At 34.7% G+C, this 19,979-nt stretch overlaps 1 protein-coding gene across 2 annotated transcripts; it reads right to left on the bottom strand.

The window, feature by feature from the left end:
• Positions 1-277: 277 nt before the first annotated feature.
• Positions 278-19,738, bottom strand: LOC114312595 (nicotinate phosphoribosyltransferase 2). 2 transcript variants are annotated; one of them, XM_028258841.2, is made up of 15 exons: positions 19,197-19,738; positions 16,254-16,401; positions 14,982-15,101; positions 14,657-14,791; positions 14,512-14,573; positions 12,361-12,436; positions 12,023-12,124; positions 5,362-5,478; positions 4,080-4,138; positions 2,953-3,127; positions 2,701-2,835; positions 2,529-2,627; positions 1,397-1,505; positions 823-935; positions 278-584 (listed from the first exon to the last, which is right to left on the bottom strand). In XM_028258841.2, the coding sequence occupies exons 1-15, from the start codon at positions 19,346-19,348 to the stop codon at positions 507-509; spliced, it is 1,680 nt and encodes a 559-aa protein (XP_028114642.2). In that variant the 5' UTR covers positions 19,349-19,738; the 3' UTR covers positions 278-506. The 2 variants fall into 2 exon arrangements, with proteins under 2 accessions (XP_028114642.2, XP_082751762.1); XM_082895636.1 differs by lacking the exon at positions 823-935 and having other exon boundaries at positions 19,197-19,733.
• Positions 19,739-19,979: the final 241 nt, after the last annotated feature.

The following is a 19,979-nucleotide window of genomic DNA, read 5'->3' as shown; positions in this document are numbered from 1 at the left end:
TTTATGTTTGACTTGTGAAAGTTTGTTCTTGATATAGGCTTATTAATGTAAATAAGTAGTTTCAATAAGTTTTGAAACTAGTTAATTTTTTCAACTCAACTTGGTAAGTTTTTATGCTAGAGACCTATATAAAAAACTTGTTCATGACGAGCTTCATCAAATGCATCTTTTGCTATGAGTCCAATCAATGAGAACTGGATGGCAAACTGTTTTAATTGCTTCTGAAGCTACTGCTTGTAACACCATCCATTGGCTACTTAATAGTCGTGCAAGAATATTTTAAGCAAACATTATAATTTATTATTCATATCATTACTGTTGCTATTATTGTTTACTAGACAACAAGATGAAACAAATCACAGTTATTGAAAATCACAAGTGTTTATCTATCAATCTAAATTGAAATGTGTATAAAATCCTGATTTTGCTTGAAGAAGCTCCCCCAACTGCAGTGAAATCATCACTTCCATACGATTCCATAATGTAAATTGTCCATTGCGCCCTCCTCATTGCAACTCCCCAACAGGTGCCTCATTGAGCCATAGGAAATGAATGAAGTCGTACAACTTTGCACTTACACTAACCTGCACAGGAATATTGTAGAACATACATAAATGAGTCATGCAACCAAGATATTTTTTTATTTTTGGTCGTGATCTCTATTTGAGGAACACGAATTTTGGCCACTGGGCTAACCTCTGATGAAAACTCTTGCTCCTAATGAGGTTTAGGGTTCAAATCTTGTTGCAGTCAAGAATCTCTCCCAAGTTATGGATTCCGGGTTTACCAAATAAAAAAAATCTAGAGATTTATTTTTAATACCTTGTAAGGTGTTGGATTCAATCTCCTCACGTGGTCAGGTCGCATTTGTTCCAGCTGGTTACTACAACGGCTCCTAATCATTTTAAGCGGTGGTAGTTCTTCTCGTGGTTTATCTTCAAGAGGCAACAAGAAGGTTAAGTGGTAAGCAAAATGAATAATCTGTCGCAAACTGTTTGAACAAGGTATATTATTTATTGTTAAGAAAATTCTTATAAAACAAATTTTCATCTCCCAAATTAAAAATAAATAAATAAAATTGTTAACTATGTAATCTATTACTGCAAACATTTAACTTCAGAGATATGGAGACAAGTAAAATAAGACGGTTAAGTAAATGAATAAAAGATCAAAAAAATGGCCATGTTAATAAATAAGATAGGCTGTGTTTGGATCTTGGATTTGGGAAAACATTTGGAGAGGTAAAAGAAAATTATAAGGAAATGTGGAAAATCTGATACATCCAACTCACACAACACATTGTTTCTGCTACTAGAAATATAATGATTATAATAAAAGCACAAAATTATGCATTTAGTAGTTCGAAGATCTAAGTTCAATATGCTCAAACTCTCACCTGGGCTCCCTGGCCAAAAACATTTCAGAAGCTCCTCAACACGCTGTGGCACCACATATGCTCTCTTCGATTCATTAAATGGGTGGCGACACAGAATCCGTTCTGCCACCTGCAAAATAAAATGACACAGATCTGTTTATAACTCAATTTAAGAAGTTGCTATATAAACCCCTGAATAACAAGCACTTAACAGGGTACAAGGACGAGTCAGAACTCAATAGTTCACGATGGTAACAAACTGAGAGAAGACTGCAGTTTATGCAACTAAGGAAGCTTTCCAAGTTTGAAGATGAATCAGGAACATTGGTTGTATGGGTTGATTATCCTGCATAACCGTATATGATCCCTCTAGTCTCTACTAACCATATATTCCACAAGTACACACATGCATGTATCTATTTTTGTGTATCTACATTCGATATATGAAAGAACTTGATATGTGAAGGGCCCAACAATACATATTAAGTTCTCACACACACTCTCACTAATGTAATCTCCTCTTACATGTAAAGAGCCATCCTAACATACGAACTAAAGTGCAGAGTAACGGATATAATGTCATACAAAAACATACAAGGAAACTATGGACCTTTTAGAACTGAAGTAGTAATACCATGTTAACCAACTGCCCCCAAAAGCTGAATAGGAAATGACCAAGATGATGCATATGAACCTCTCTTGCATGCAAACGGATATTGATTTCATTCTATAACTACATAAAACAGATGCATAAGCAGTCATTTAATCATATGTTCCACATATAGAGTCCCATTCAAATGTTTATTGCCCATGCAATGTCTAAAATAACTCTAGAACTTTCAAAGGTGCAAAGGTAAAAATTGACAGTTTCTCAGTAACTAATAGAAATTCTTTTCTAATCTGAAATTGAAATCAATTATTATTTTCTTAGCCAAATTTTAGATAGTTTGGCGAAATGTAGATCCCACCCAGAAGTATGAAATTCTATGACAGGGTAGTGGGTGAGGTACTTCTTGTACTAGCCAAAACTCATCAGCTTTCCTGAATTTGTGGTGCACATCTCAGATAATCGGGAGAAAATAAAAAAATGCGAAATATCTAAATGTAATATCCACAGAGATATTAATAGGTACAAAGCATGCAGATGAAATACCTTTGGAGGTGGCTCATTTTCTCCAGTCATTATATCTACAAGTGGGTAACCTTCTTTCCCATACAATCTGTAACACCGTTTTTTACATGGAATAGAGACCTAAAACCACAAATAGTCAACCTTTATGATATAAAAGATAAGGCCACTGAAATAATTCATTGCATGATCAAACCTTTGAAACATCTTCAGAAAGTTTGATACGAGGCTGATTATTTATTTCAACAAGCTTGAAAACACAACCTAAAGCTGCTTGAGCATAACACGTAACCAGATACGTTCCAATTCCGAATGAATCAACTTCATGACCCTGTGGAGGAAAAAAATCACTTGAATACAAATATTTAAGTCCATAACTAAACCTTCTGACAATCAATAAACAGAAAAAAGGAAAACATGATGGAACCATTAAACTAGAGATATTTACCTGTTTGTTCAAAGCATCTAAAGTTTCCTCGTTGAGGTCATTACTTGCAGTAATACCCATCTTTCCAAAATCTGGCACTCCGAATTCCTTCTCAATAGTGCGAAAGAACTTTCGGGACTCACAAGACAAATACGCGAGGTCGCCAGAATCTAACCTAATGCCTATTGCTTTATACCTGCACATTACATAAACTATACAGTTAAAAGAATAATAATAATAATAAATAATTGCAAGTCCTGAAGATAAAAAAATAATGGTAATGAGGGGAGGAGAGTTGTAATATGGAAAAGATAATGTAAACAACAATGCTCAAATCTTGGAGGAAAATGGCCAAACAAAGAAAGCGGCACATTGGCAAAAAGTGTTTATAGACAAACTGTAATATGTATAGCAATGTCACTAAGAAAAACATTATATTGTTATATTATGAGCTATTGCAAAGTTTAGGTACTTCATCAACATGAATATGTTTTGCAGAATTGTGCTAATACAACATTCATCTTTTCACACCAATCAAATAACTACAAAATAAAATGGGATCATTATGAATTATATTTATAGTGTGCATTAGCTTCTAGCAACATGCAATACTCTTACATTAATTCTGATAGGCATTTTTACAGGTTGCTCAAATTATGTGATACTGTAGAATGTAGTCCATGGGGAGCAGGAAAAGAACAGAAACATCAGAACAGATAACGAAACACATCTCAATTGAACAAGTAATTCAAACCTCACAAACCACGGTACAAACATTTGTATTAAGTTTAATTATAATTATTTTCCATAAGATGTTTACTTCATAAAAGTAACAAGGCCCTGAGTTAACAATAGTTAATTGGTAACTTTAGTTATTAAATTATACAGGCAACCTACTACAGCAAGAGTATCACTGCTAATACTAAGCATCACCTCACCACAATCACTATAGTATAAATGCTTACACCCTCCATTTTGAGTTGGTAATGAGGATTGTTTTTTGAAAAAAAATGCACACATTTCAAACAAAATACACTAGATACGATATCTCAAGCATGAAGAGAAACGGGAAAAAATTGGTATCACATCAAAAACCGTGTTCACACAAAGCAACGATGCCTATACAAGCATAGAACTTCTGCACATACCCCAAATCATTGAGGGCTAGAGCAACTGCACAAAAATTAGGAATCCCACTTCGCATAACCTGGTAAAATGAAATGAATGTTGTTATACTAAAGAAAACAAAGATTGATATTAGCGCACCAATATGAAGAAAGTATGGCTTGCACAAAAGTGAAATTGTACTATGCTCATGAATAAACAAAACGAAGTAACATTATCTCACTTCCAATCTGAAGCAACATAAAGCAAATGTTAAGATATTGAATATTAATACTGAAAGAATGACCACAAATTATTTAGTTAGGCGTTTGACTGCTAGCAGAATTTTTTTTTTTTGATAAGTAAGCAAATATTATTAAGAAAGCATCAAGATGATGCAACCAATACAAAAAAACCACCCCAGAAAGGGGAACCAATAAAACAAGGGCTAACCAATCACCTCATCTAAAAAATCTAAAAACACAAATAAATCCGGATTTACCCTACCCTCCAACCAACTATACAAAACTAGAAGAAGACGACTTTGACTGCTAGCAGAATATGTGATGCTAATGGCAAGATTCATGCTATAAACATTGGGTTATTTTTGGTAGACTTTTATAAATGAGATTCTTTATCATATGATTATGATCAGACTCTGATGTTCACATTTTTCCTTCAAAAGGAAAATTTAACAAGATAACAAAGGCGGCAAAGCCCAAGTACAAAAGAGGTATACAAAAAGGCAAAGAAAGCCAAAGCTATCAACAAAATTGAACATGCCAATTAAGTCACAAAATGAAGATTTCCTAACAGATCCCAACAAAGAAACAAAACTCAGACTAAGAGAATGTCTTCCAGCTTATAGTTGTTTTGTAGATCAGCAACTAATTTTATATAGGGTGCTCATGGTTTATCTAGGGAAAGCTTAAACCCATCAGAGATACCAAACTATCATGGGTGGTGTTGGATATTTTAAGGAAATAACCCAAGTACCCACCAATCAATAAATGATCAATACCCTGAATTAAATAGCAGATCTCTAGAGTTTATCAGATAAAATTAAGAGAAACTGAAGTTAGATAATGAACTTACAATCTTGTGCACCCTATCTAACCAAAATTTAGATGAAATGAACAAACTTAACACAATTATTAGGTCAAAAAATGTGTAGGCCAAGCATTGCAAAAAAAAATTAGTTTCACATTACAGATCAAATTTTTGGTAATAAAAACAAAGTATAGACAAAAGATTTAGGTATCCAGAAGATAAGAATAAAATGTCATGCCAACTATTAGAAGGTTAATCTAAAAAGCTCATACTTACGTCGTATGTGTCTACAAGAGCAAGAAAATTGTTGGGGAATGCAAGGGCATATGAAGTAAAAGCTGCTAACTCGCTCTGATTCGTCTCACCAAAAATGCCGCGTAATACATGTGACCGCTGAAAAAGTATTCACAAACAGAAAAATTAGAAAATGGAAAAAAGAAACACATCTGAAGGGAATAGACATAAAAGAGTAATTGAGTTCAAGTTTGTCATGGCTCTAACAAAATTTATTTAAAATCCTATTGTAGAGGCCAGAAAATCTTCTCAAAAGTAGACATTACAAAGGTCCTGTTATAAAGCACACAAATAAATTGATAATATTTACATTCAAGACGCTTAAAAACGCATGCCTATCTGAATTGAAAGTCTACTTTTTTCATTTACAATGGAGAGAAAAGTTAAAGAAGTTTATTTGTCATCACATGAAAACAAAGCAGTGGTTATTTATATGTTTACATGGTCTTGGGCTATGAAGCACGGATACTTCAAAAAGGGTGACGTATCCGTATCGGATACTTATCGGATACCGATACTCCTCGGATACTCGCGGATACGTATCGGATACTTCTTAAAAGTATCAGATACTTCTTAATTAATTTTTTATTAATTTTGAAGTATCGGATACTTAATTTTGAAGTATCGGATACTCGAAGTTATATATTACTTATAATATTTTGTTTAGTTCTTTGATAAGAGGAATATAGTGAGAGTTAAAGTAATAAAATTTGTCAAATTGATGTATCCTTGTTGTCTCTCTCACTTCTCTCTCGCTTTTTCACTCTCTCACGTTTCTTCTCTCTGCTCTCATTCTTTTTTTGGTGTTGGCATGTAAGGATGATGTTTAATTTGCATTTGCTTTTGCTTTTGCTTTTAGTTTTGGATGTTTTATGAATGTTTGAGCACTTTTAGGTTAATAGGAATCCCTCTCCTTATTTATTAATTTACTTTAAGTTTTATTTTCATGCATATTACATTATTAAAATTATATAAAAAAAAATTTATGAATGTATCCCCGCTGTACCCGTATCGTACTTTTTCAAATTTTGACATATCGCCATGTTAGAATTTCCCATCTTTACCTTCACCTACTCCACTACACACTCCACTTCACCTACCTCCACTTCACCACACACTCCACTTCACCTAACCCACTATCACCTCCACTACACCTACTCCACTACACACTCCACTTCACCACACACTCCACTTTACCTAACCCACTATCACCTCCACTACACCTACTACCACATTTTCTTCTATATATAGATTGTATAGGAATTGTAATTTATCAATCTTGTAATACATCAAGATATCCATCAATAATACAATTTATTCTCTTTCTCTCTCTATCAATATTTTTTAACATGGTATCAGAGCAAGGTTAACAACCTACTCATTTTGCTTCACCGGCGGGCGGCAGCCTCGCCTTGGCCGCCCGCCGGACCTCTACCTATTCCATCTCTAAACAGTATTTTCGCTACATATAGATTTCCATCTCTAAACAGTACACTTGCTGCACATGCTCCTCCATTTACTCCCTGACTAAGAAATTCCTTATCAGTGTCCAAATAGCCGCTATGTATGGCTGCTTCTAACTGATCTTCTTCGTCTCTGACAAATTCAAGTGCTTTCACAATGTTCTTTCCCAGATTTTCAGCAACATAATCTGCTACCTTCTCAGAAACTCAACTTCCTTGAAAAGTGTTACCCGAGAAAAGCTGAGGAGACGTGGGGACATCCAATTTTCAGTTGTTGATAACCTGTCTGTTGCTTCTTCACCAGTAAGCCCCATGGATGCATCTGGTTCAAATCTTTCTGGAAAGGATAAACATCCAGAAGCTACTGGAATGGGCTTATTCTCTCCAAATTTGTTGGAATCACTTGGCAAGTCTGGTACACCACCCTTTTTATGCCCAGGATCTCAAGAACCTTCAATGGGCTCATCCCTTTTTTCTCCCTATTATTGTTGGTGCCCTCCTATGGCATCAATTTTTCAATACACAGTAAAACCTCCACAACTGCCTATGTCATTCACTGAATCACTATCTTTACCTCCACTTTCTTCTTTACTACCAGCTACAAGGTCTTCTAGTGTGTTGACACCAATATCACCTCTTAATGTGTCTGATCTCCCCCCTCTGGATTTTCCTACTTTGCTGCCTGAGCCACTGGTCAGGTTGCCACTATCTAGATCAAGTTCACCCCAGATCCTACCATTCACACCTCTAATGTGTGACCCTATTGTTCATATTCCAGTCATTGATGTTTGTTCCTCAGGCCAGTCTATCCCAGTTGGTGGTTTTGCTTACTATGTCACTGCACCATCAAACTTGGCAGACATGGCAGCCAATCCCTTTCATGCTCTCTTCTATTTAGAGTTCATGCTGTCAGCCTGTGCACTGTTCTCAAAAAACTTGGATTGAGGTTTCTGGATCTTCTGCTAAAGATGTGGCCAAGCAACTTAAGGAGCAACAATTTTTCTGTTGATTTTTCTGCATTACCATACCTACCATTCGAGTTTGCACAACACCCATATTTTATTCATCTCAGGGATCAACCCCGATCACATTGTTACACAAAAAAAAAAAAAAAAAAAAAAAAAAAAAAAAAAAAACAAACAAACAAACAAACAAACAAAACAACCACATCCACTGGCGGATTTTTTTCTTCTCTACTCTGCAGCCGGTCTCTTCTTCTTGCCTCCGTCCTGGGCGGCCCTTGACGGTGCTGCCTCCGTGTTTCCCACTCCACTGGGCATGATCACTACTCCCTGCTCCTCCACTGCAGCATATGGTGGACCTCCAAATCGGAACATCACGGTGGCCTTCCGCTTCAGCTCCTTATTTTCTGCTTTCAGCACACTTATCTCTGCTCGCGCATCCTTATACATGCGTTGGAGCAGAGCCAGTTGGGCGTTTAAATGCTGCACCTCATTTGTCCTACTCTGCAGCCGGTTTGACAAATTTGTGACCGCCGTCATGGTTTCCACGCATGACTTCAGAGTATATTGATTAGCCTCAATATCAGTTTGCACCGCCATTTTTTGCTCCACCGACCGCATCGGAAAGTTCAATGGAGCAAAACCAGAGGTGTTTGGTTGAGGTTCACTGGCCACCGCACCAGTTATTTCTCTTGTGGGCTCGTTCAGTTCTGGAAAGAGCGTGAGCAGGTTCTGGGTAGCTGGACGGGAAGAAGAGGCCATGTTTTTGGGTTGCTAAGTGTTTCAGCGAAATAGCAATTTCAGACTGGTAATGTTCGGAAGGGTTGGTGACAGAATGGCAACAAAGTGTTCCACAGTTTCTCTCTCCGCAGAGGCAGAGTTTTTTCAGCGAAGGGTTGGTTTCAGAGGTTTCAGAATGGTATGCCTCAGCCTCAGCCTTCGTCTTGGTTAAATAGCCGAGGCAGCCACGCGTATCGCGCGCCTCTTGCCGCCCGACAAACTGGCACGCCTTTTCATGGCACATCTTTTGACAAAGTGGACACGCCTTTTGATGGCACGCCTTTTGATGGCACGCCTTTTGATGAATTGGACACGCCTTTTGATGGCACGCCTTTTTGACAAATTTGGGCACACCTTTTGAGGGTGCAACTTTACAAGGGTCCGACAAGACTCTGTAAACTGTCCCGACATTGATTCCGGTTAGCTCCTTTATGGGTCCGACAAGACTCTGTAAACTGTCCCGACATTGATTCCGGTTAGTTTCTACAAGGGTCCAGCAATCCACTTCACCTACCTCCACTTCACCACACACTCCACTTCACCTAACCCACTATCACCTCCACTACACCTACTCCACTACACACTCCACTTCACCACACACTCCACTTTACCTAACCCACTATCACCTCCACTACACCTACTACCACATTTTCTTCTATATATAGATTGTATAGGAATTGTAATTTATCAATCTTGTAATACATCAAGATATCCATCAATAATACAATTTATTCTCTTTCTCTCTCTATCAATATTTTTTAACATATCCACATCCCCATATCACCATATTCGTATCCGTGCTTCCTAGGCTATAATTGATGACTTAAAAAAGTATATTTGCTGAAATTTTTATTTAAGAATGGTTTTTTGGCTTTGGCTTTAGCTAAGGTCTTGCGATATTCAATGATGAAGGGGAACAAGTTGAAACTATTGACCTTGAAGACTCTTAGTTTTATAAGAATCTTTCTTCTTTATCAAGTTGTCTTTTGTTTTAGGTTTTATTTTTATGCATACTGCATTACTAAAAATTGTTAAAATAATATTTTTTACAAACGTATCCCCGCCGTACCCGTATCCTAGTTTTTCAAATTTTGTCATATCGCCGTATCCGTATCGTATCGTATCCGTATCCCGTATCCGTATCCGTGCTTCCTAGGTCTTGGGCAGGTGTTAGATGAGGTTATGTGTCTATATGTCAGATTTATCCAATTCTCATGTCAAGGACACCAGAACACAGCTAGATTTCATATTTCTTAAATACTTTTATATTTAAGGGTAAAATGATGTTTACAAACTAAATAAAGCATTTTATGTATAAAATGGACGTTTTACTCTTAATTATATACTAAACTTGACTACTTGTACATATATATTGGGTGCATGTCCAACTAAGTATATCATACACATATCTCATACCCTTACCCAAGTGTCAACTGTCTAACATCGGTATTTCACAAATTTTGAAGAGTCTGACATCTTTAGATGATATATTGACAAAATAAATTAATTAGCAAGAAAGAAAAACTGCGCTACTAGACTTTCAAAGAAGGGTGATCGCCAAGATCATTCACAAATCAATTCTTTTTCTGTTCTTCTATGTCTTAAGCCTTAGTATGCAGTTCCAAACCTTAGAGAACATCCTAAGGAAATCTTTCACAGGCATGGCCGTGTATGTGGCAATGTGGAACTTTTTCAGGATTGGAATGAATATGTGGTGTGGAAATACCCATGGGTGGATATCTTAGAATATATTTATATATATATATATATATATGAAGAGTCACTTACATTCATTAATAATTCCAATGCCCAAGAAAATGGTCAATTGGAATAAGAAACACTTTGTTAGAAAATAGAATTACAGAACTCAAGGTTGCCTTGCATGAATATGCAACTTTGGCATTCATACTATCTAGCACCACATTTGTCTGGTCTTTTAACAAACTAGAATCACATGAACTTATACCAATGTATTATCATACAAGATAAGAATTTTCATTTTAGTTCTAAGGCAAGCATGGACATTCTCAGTGTTCCAGTGCATGGGTTCAAAATTACTGTTTGCATTATCATAGTTTGCATTGCACATAAAAAATTATTGCACTCTTTATTACATGTCTTGCATAGTGTGCTAGCTCAACTAAATGGTTATCTGCAAAGGTAGTCTCAAAAGCAGAAAAGTAATCCAGAACAGAATGAGAAGTGACAAATGGAAATATCATAAAGTGAAAGCCACTTGAGCTCAAAAACACACAGTAGCTCAAATCATATTTACTTTTGCCCAAGGTTTCGAAAAGCGGTTGCGGTCATGGTAATGGTTGCGGTGGCGCGGTTGCGGTTGCGGTTGCGGTTGCAGGGTGTGTAAAGGCTGTAGCGTAACAGTTGCGGTAACCAGAATAGTGAATTTTTTAATTTTTTGCACAATTTGAAAAAAACTTACCAATATACATTTTTTTCAAAATCACATTTATTAAGGTTTAAAATAGATTTTAATCAATTTTTGTTAGTTTTTAAGTATGATCTAATATATCTCATATTTTTAAATTACTATAAAATGAGCTTTGTACATTTTATTTCAATAGTTAATGACAATAATTGATTTTAAATGTCTATAAAATTATTTTTGACCAACACCTGAACTAACTGAATAAAAAATATTTACAATTATTAAATGAAATGATTATAAAAAAAAATTGTGCCATAAACAAAAAATATTTTTGAACTAATGATTTTTTTTAAAAGACATTTTTTTAGACAACACTTTACAACTAACTAAATAAAATTATTTACAATTAAGTATTAAATAAAATGATTATAAAAATAAAAATTGTGCCATAAACAAAAATTATTTTTGAGTTGCTAAATTTTTTTTAAAAGATATTTTTTAGACGACACATTATAGTAATAAAATAAAAAAAAATTATAATTAAATATTAAACGAAATGATTATAAAAATAAATACAATCACTGTTTATATATTTTTTATTTTACATGCAAATGTAATAAAATAAAAAATAAAAAATAAATTATAAAGAAAAAAAATTCATATAAAAATTTTTCTTTGGATTTGGATCACTTGAGTATTTGTTCTTTTTTTGTAAGATTTTTTTTTTTTTTTTTGAAAGAAAACTAATTAGAATATTGTAATGGTGTGTAATGAGCCGTAACAGTATCGCTATGGCTGTTATGTAACATCGAAACGGCCGTTATAAATTTCCATCACATCGCAAAAGCGGGTGTAACGGGTAATGCTTACCACCGCAACCGTTACGTAACACCGCTTTTTGAATTCTTGCTTTTGTGTTTAGCTAATAGCTACAGATGAAGTATTACACAGATATTTAAGAATAATGAGAACAATTGCTGGATAAACCATGTGTTAGTGAATCTAAGATGAAAGAAGAAATTGATAAAGCAATTGGGTAAAAGCCAGGGCACCTTTATTTTGCTTAACCATGTCTGCACCAGACTAACAAAATCCTCACAAGTACTTGAACCATCACGAGTTTGAAGTGATTTCTCCATGATCTCATCAGGGCTCTGCAGATCACTGGATTAATTAAACTCATGTGACAGGGAGTATGAACCCTAATAGAACAACAAAGACAGAAAATGGTGTTCCTCTTTCCTTTTCCTGAATTGTTGAAAATATAATATCCAGTGGGTTGAATGACACATTTGGCCAGTGTCTGTCTAGGATAAAGCATTTGTTTATAAGATACGCCTAATAAATGTCAAGCTTTTGTATGAAAATTTCTTGCAAGCTATACACCTACCATGAATGAGCTAACAAATGCATGGGAATGTGTTCCACGGACTGGTATTCCAAATAACCTCCCAGCTTCAACATTGCTGTCAACACAACCCAACAAGTAAAATGAGCCACACTGAAATCTACTTTGATCAAGCAGTTGATGGAAAACAATAAGAAGGATTATAAGGTTTAGTCATCCCAAAATCACTCACAAAGGGCAATGCACACCTGTTGGGTTTTAAGACATTAAAACATACGCTACAGTGCTAAGTTAGGAGATCAGTAGTGAAAGTTTTCCAAGGGACAAAAATTTACAAATCTATGCAGAATGAAAGATACCACAACAAATCTTGATTTAAGGAGCAGGAAGGATTTGCCTCTATCAACATGACGATGGTAAAATTAAACAGGCGACCAATTAAAAAAACACACACACACCCCTAGAGTTACATTTGAAGCAAAAACTAGTAGCAAAACACATGCACAAAACATATTAAGGAGGAGAACCAACAATAGCTTAAGTTGTATGGCCTTGCAGATCAATGTTAAATTATTTAATTAATTATTACTTAAAGAATGGTCACAAGTTATGGTGTTAGCCTAAGTAGCATAGACATGGGCACGCTGATAAAAATTTATATTTTTATAAATTTATTACATGTCAAAATTTTATTTATTTTTTGATAAACAAATATTATATGTCAATTTTATAAATAATTTATTCAAAGGTAATGTAAAAAGCAACATAACACTAATAAAAATTAAAAAGCCACATTTCAAAATTTAAACGTCAAGATATAATTCATGTAACAATTCCATTCTAAAAAATGCAAAACAATTGTAAAACATTAAAATTAAAAGTGTACTAACACATTCATTATAAAATAACACAAAACATTATTACTATAAAGAGATTCATCACAAAGGTCGTGTTCGGAGAGTTCAAGAAGTGTTGCCGAAGTGTCCGATATTATGAATTTAAAATTTTAATTAAGACACATTGAAGAGGTGTCAAACACACTTTTAGGAGTGCCTGCAGAGTGTCGTGTCTAACATGACACCCCTCATCCATAGAAGTGTCCATACTAATTAGATTTTAGCATTTGACTGCTAGCAGAATATGTGATGCTAATAGCAAGATTCATGCTATAAATATTGTTATTTTTTAAAAGTGATTTTTTCCTTGATAGAACATTTAACTAGATAACAAAGGCGATAAAGCCCACGCACAAAAGAGGTATACAAAAAGGCAAAGAAAGCCAAAGATTTTAACAAAATGGAGCATGTCAATTAAGTCACAGAATGAAGATTGCCTGAAAGCTCCGAAAGAAGAACCAAAAACTAAGAGAATGTCTTCCAGCTTTAGGTCAAGACTCAAGCTTACATTAATAGCTCCCCCAAACAAAGAGAATGTCTTCCAGCTTTAGGTCAAGACTCAAGCTTACATTAATAGCTCCCCCATTAAAGCAATTGTTGGACTAAAGTAAATTGAGAGCTCTTCCATTCTCATACACGTGTGGCAACAGAAGCAGGGGAAAAAGGGAGAGAAGGTAGGATGACTTAAAGAATACTCCATCACAGAATCAAGCTTCCTGAATATAATTAATTATGCAAAACAAGTTGGCCACTTTATTTGATGTTTCAAACCATTGCATTGGACTATTCTGCATTATTATTATTATTTTAAATAAATAAATAAATAACAGTGGCCCATTTATCTGAAAAGAAAATCCATTTCTTTTTTCTTTTATATATTTTAAATGTGCATTCTATGAGCCTGTACTCTGGCGCTGCCTAGGCGCCAAAGGCAAGCATTACCTTGACTAAAAAGAGGGTGGTAGCATTTCACCCTTAATTCAGTCCATTGTAAGTAGGCAGGTAGGTGGAATAATCCTCCCTATTAACCATATATTCCAAATTTTGAGTAGATTCAGAATCTAAATCAATCCCAAATTCACAAATAAAGCGAAATTGATTTAAAGCCACACTCAATTAAAAAAAATAATAATTAATTAATCTAGATAAAGATCAACCTGGAAAGGTCGTTTTAGAAATTAATTTCTGACCAATAAAGTAAACAGCATCCAACACAACAAGTGATATGAAATCCCAAATGAATAAGATTCTTAACCACAGCTTTGAAGTGATAATTTAATATTCAAACAGGAATCACCTTGTTGCATCAAATCCTCCAAGATAACTGTACTTTGATGCCCCTATTCCACCATCGGGCCCCTAAATGTGAAAAAAAAGGTACAGAATATATTGAAAATGAATACCCTGATAAGTTATTCAAATCAAAGAGAAACCTCAACAACCTGCGCTCGTCGAAGCCCAAACTCAAGTAGAATTTTTGACTTTCCAGCAACAGAACGATGCCTTGCAGCATTTGTGGTAACTAGTGATGCATAATTTATAAGATTCAAAAATGAAGTTTCCAGCAGTTGAACCACCTGAAAGAACAGAAAACAAAAAGGTCATAAGATGTATCATGATGATGATGAAGAATATTAGCAACATTTAAAATGGTTTCTAAGTTTAACATTGAACAAAGAGAAAGCTTTGTAGGTATTCATTCATCAGAGCATAACAACAATTCTCCAACAATCATCACGTAGAAAGGAGAAGTGAATAGGTACTCACAGCAATTGGCCCTTCAACTCTCATGAGAGGTACCTTCGGGAAAACGACAGAACCCTCCGAAACAGCATATACTTCAACATCAGAACAATCAATTCCTCTAAGATAATCATAGAAGCCATCCTATAGTTCATCAATCAGCACTGATTAGCAAAACACTTATACAGGTAGATTAGAACTACAAGTCATGGATTAATAAAGTATGAACAGCAGCATAATATCTCATAAATTGTTTTAAAGTACCAGCAGAAAAAACACATTTTCTAGCATAGGATAATTTTAGTAAACAGGTGTCTGATTGGTGAGAATGCAACTGGACGAAATAGTTAGCATATAGGAAAACTTAGGCCGTGTTTGGTTTGTATTTGTGAAACAATTTTGAAAAATAATTTTTGGAAAGAGTTTACAAAATTTAAAAATTTGTTTGGTTGTATGTTTTGAAAATAGTTTTGGAGTTTGGAAAGATTTAATTTTAATTTTTTTTTTTTTGTAGTTGAATAGATTTGTATGAGAGAAAAAGTGATTGATTGATGTGTAGGATGTGAGAGAATGAGAGAGGAGAGAGAAAAAGTGATTGATCGATGTACAGTAGGGAGAATTGATTTTGGATTTTTTTTTTTTAAAACATTTTCAACCAAACAAATTTTTGAACTTTTTTCTAAAAAATTGTCTCTCAAGAGACAAACCAAACAAGGCCTTATATTTGATTTCTTCTTGTATTCATAATTCTGCATCTCGCTCACTCCAGAATATGCATAATTCTCAAAATGACAATGTTTCCACAAACTCGTCAGACTAATACAAGAATGTATTAAGACAGGTCAACAACCACATCCATTTTGTACCTGACATACATCCCAGCATTGTGCAAGAATCACTCGTTTAAAATTCTCTCAAGTGTTAGCTTATTGTTTAGACATCACATATTATTAGATTGTAGTTACTTTTAGGTTGCTACTTTCAACTGTATATATGCCCATAAATATGCGTTTACAGCAATGTCCAGTTTCCCATGTTCCACAGCAAAGCTTTACTGTGCACAAATCGCTGAGACATCATAAAAAATGTAAATATTTTTGCGTATTCGTGGGGATTGTGTAACTCAGCCCATTTCACCTATATATTTTGAAAAATTAAAAATCTTTCTAAGCTGGGTTGTCAGTTATACTGAAAATTCCCTTTGAAAGACAAATTAAATGTGAAAAGAAAACTTGAAAGGCTTTTACTATTTACCCATAGATACCAAAGAAGAACAAACATAAGTATATGACCAACCTCACATGTTTTAGGCAAGGATGCCTGGATAAAAGCAATCTCCTCCTCTTTAAATTTAAAATTAGCAATGAACCTTATGCACTCTTCAAGACCAGCAAAAATTGTATATTCACCGCCAAAAGGATTCTTCCGAAAATATAAATCGAACCTGGAACATATTAAACGTTAGAAATTATGGGTTTATTAGAAGTATCCAAAAGGATATAGCCCCAAAGAGGATAGCTTCATAGCATGGAAAGAACAGGGTTAGATTAAAAAATGGCGGGAAAAACTAACAGGATACCCCTTCAAAATGGACAAAGATTACCAAGTAAAACTCTAAGCCTCATCACATGGCAGCTCTTCACTCTAAGGGCTTATTATAGTATATATAGAGGAAAGAAAACTGTTTAAAATTTTTAAGTAGGAATAACATCGTGCCAGTTTAACTTTATCTCAGATTCATTGCCCAAAGTGCAAAAGGCAGTTGCATGACATGGAAATACCCAAATTTACATTTAATAACAAATTTTGATTTCCTTTAAAAAATGAAACCCAAGTGCTGACATAGTTGCTTTTGCATTGAAGGTTTCACTAAATGTTGTCCAGCAAGAAATGAACACAAAATCCATACCACACCTGCACTTTTAAAAACCAACCTACATATACATAACATCCATAATAGAAAATGACTGAAACTGGAGCGCCACACAGCTTATGAAAATAAAGAACGGGAGATAAAGAAAATTATTCACCATGTCACGAGGCAAACAGTAAATTCCACTCGCACAAATTTAGACTAACAGTATGACAATTTACTGCAAGACCTATGCTATTAAATTCAAATTGCCTAACTAATGTAATATAGAGTCGCATAGGATCTGGAGATGACCAAAATCACCAGCCCCCATTCTCTGTCTCCCTAGTTTAGAGCTTTTTGGGGGGAAACATTAAACTGAATGGATATGCTTGTAGTCAATAATATTGTTCATAATAAGTTTAGAAGTTTGAAAGAATGCATAAGAGAGCAGGTTTCTCTATTGTTCTCTTTCCAGAAAACACAAGTTGCCCATGGATTGGTAGCTATCATGAGACAATCTGTTGCAGGGGGCTATAGAAATGTTGAACAATCCAGTAGAGAAAATGTCGCAAGTTCTGAGGGAGGATGCCTTTTTCATTAAGTAATTAACTTATTAATTGTTGGGGGGAGGCAGGTTCCTGTATTCATATCCTCATAATTTCTCCAATTCAATGGTCAAATTTCTCTTGCTTGATCACCCATAGCATAGGTGTATGTAATGTCAAATCAAAAATTGATTTGTTTTCCCAGTACTTTTGGATAGACACTTACGCAACACCCTTTAAATTTCAATGGCTACTGGCAGCCAAAAATCAAAAAACTAATTCTAATTCATAAAGTTGATTTTCAGCAAGGGTTTCCAGAAATCATCTATCTATAGTCATTGTTGAACCTCTACACAAGTTGCTTGATCATTTAAAGTCATACGGTGCAACAAATGTGCATATATAACTTCATATTCAACAATACCTCTAGTCATGGTCAAGGCTCATCTATTTAATAAGTAGGTGAGTAATGAGTACATGATCAAGTTTGCTAGACCTGTTCTAAAAGCTCTCACTTCCTAAAAGCAACGTGAAACCAATGTACAATTATAGAAGTAGCATCAAATATGATTTCCACAGGTGAAGCATGCGTTGATGTAACACCAACTTCCCAATGTTAATAAATAGAGTTTGTACAAAAGAAAAAAAAAAATTAAAACATTTAGGGAGACTTGCGTGTAGGTCTAATAGGTGGACTTAGGTCTCGTTTGGGAACAGGCTAATTTAGTAACTTTTTAGCTATTTGGCTAAAAAAGTAGGTAAAAAAAACTTGTATGTTTGGGGTGACTTTTTGGCTAATTACAAAAAAATGTGCAAAAAGTAAAGAGAAAAGAAAATCTTTGACTTTTTGGTATGGGTTGTTGGCTTTTTGGCTAATTTAGTAACTTTTTGGCTAATTGGCTAAAATAGCCTCTTGCCAAACGAGGCCTTATTGTCCAATAGGTCATATGAGAATTAATGGTATTTTTCATCAATCACTACTAAAAAATGTCACTAATTGTTAATTTTCAACTACAGTTTAAAAATTATCACCAAAAATGTCACTAATTATAAATTTTAGTGACAATTTTAAAAAATTGTCACAAAAAAGTCATTAATTTTTAACCTTCAATGACAGTTTGAAAATTTCAACACATAAAAACGTCACTAATTATAAGTTTTAGCGACAACTTATAAAAACTGTGAAAAAAAGTCACTGATTGTCAATTTTTAACGACATATGCAAAAAAATTGTCACAAAAATTTATTTTTAATCACGATTTTACTATTTTCAATAGTACTTCATAGGAATTAAGTATAGGTAGTTTACCTAAATTTATACAAATGGCGTGACTAAATTGTGGGACTATCATTTTGAAACAAATAACCCATCAAGATCAATTTTAATTATAAAAATGTTACCAACACGTCATTCTGATGGAAGATTCTGTATACAAGTTCTGGAACAATATCATTTTCCTAACAAACATGTGTAGATGAGTCAAAAAAATTTATAGCAAGATATTTTCTATCATATAACATACTTGCATTAATTGAACATAGCCATGACCCTTTAGACTCTCAATTCTCTCACATTCATCCTTCCTTGTGTTTTTCATCTCTGTATGTGCAAGAAATCAATCTCCTCTCCTCTCTTAGTCAACACAAATTGTAATTATTTCAATAAAAATTTAACTACAGGAAAGGGTCTAGACCAATTGAATTTGTCCACAACAAACAAAACCCTCAATTAATGTTATTGATATTTGACAACTATATCAAAACGAATAATAAGGATTGACAGAGAGAGTAGAGAAGCAAATTTGCGTAGGGGAAAAAAAGAAGAAGAAAAGAACTAACACGGCTCGTTCGTTGTTCTTGCCAGCTTTCCAGTAAGCATAAGCCATACTGAACTGATAGAGATCTGATAGCAGAGGCGTCACCATCGGATTGGTCGGTCCAGGAATAACCTGCCGCCGGTTATCTTCTTCCTTGGGACCATTCGCCTCCATAGTTCGCCTCGAATTTGAAATTCTAGGGTTCTGTATTCTCACTCTGCAATCTCTTATTCTTCTTCTTTGTCACAGATATCTATCTATATACTCACTCATAACATATATATATATATATATAAAGAGAGAGAGAGAGAGAGAGAGAGAGCGGACGTCTGTGAAACGCTGATAGTAAGACGTGCGAAGCGGGGCGAGAATCGATTCTACTAGAGAGAGAGAGAGAGAGAGAGCGGAGGTCTGTGAAGCGCTGATAGTACGACGTGCGAAGCGGGACGAGAATCGATTCAACAAGAGAGGCTGTGATATAGAAATATGAACACGACACACTGAAAATTGAAGAAAATTTGGTTTGTGGTGTGGTACAACTACAACACTATTGGAATCCACCAAGGATCCTCTAGAGTGAAATTTCCCTAAAGTTTCCTAAAGTGCTACAGTGTATGGTTGAGATTTATTGGCAAGTCACATCAGAAAAATTGATCTGACTTGCCAGTAAATCTCAACCATACACTGTAGCACTTTAGGAAACTTTAGGAAAAAATCACTCTAGAGGATCTTTGCTCATTGGAATCAGCGATTTGGAGAAAAAAATAATAATAAATAAATAAATAAATAAATTGAGAGACATGTA

The sequence above is a fragment of the Camellia sinensis genome, chromosome 1 (assembly GCF_055761805.1).
Source record: "Camellia sinensis isolate YWXY chromosome 1, ASM5576180v1, whole genome shotgun sequence".
Taxonomy (NCBI): domain Eukaryota; kingdom Viridiplantae; phylum Streptophyta; class Magnoliopsida; order Ericales; family Theaceae; genus Camellia; species Camellia sinensis.
The sequence above is the reverse complement of the archived record's forward strand: the minus strand, read 5'-3'. Positions and strand labels throughout refer to the sequence as shown.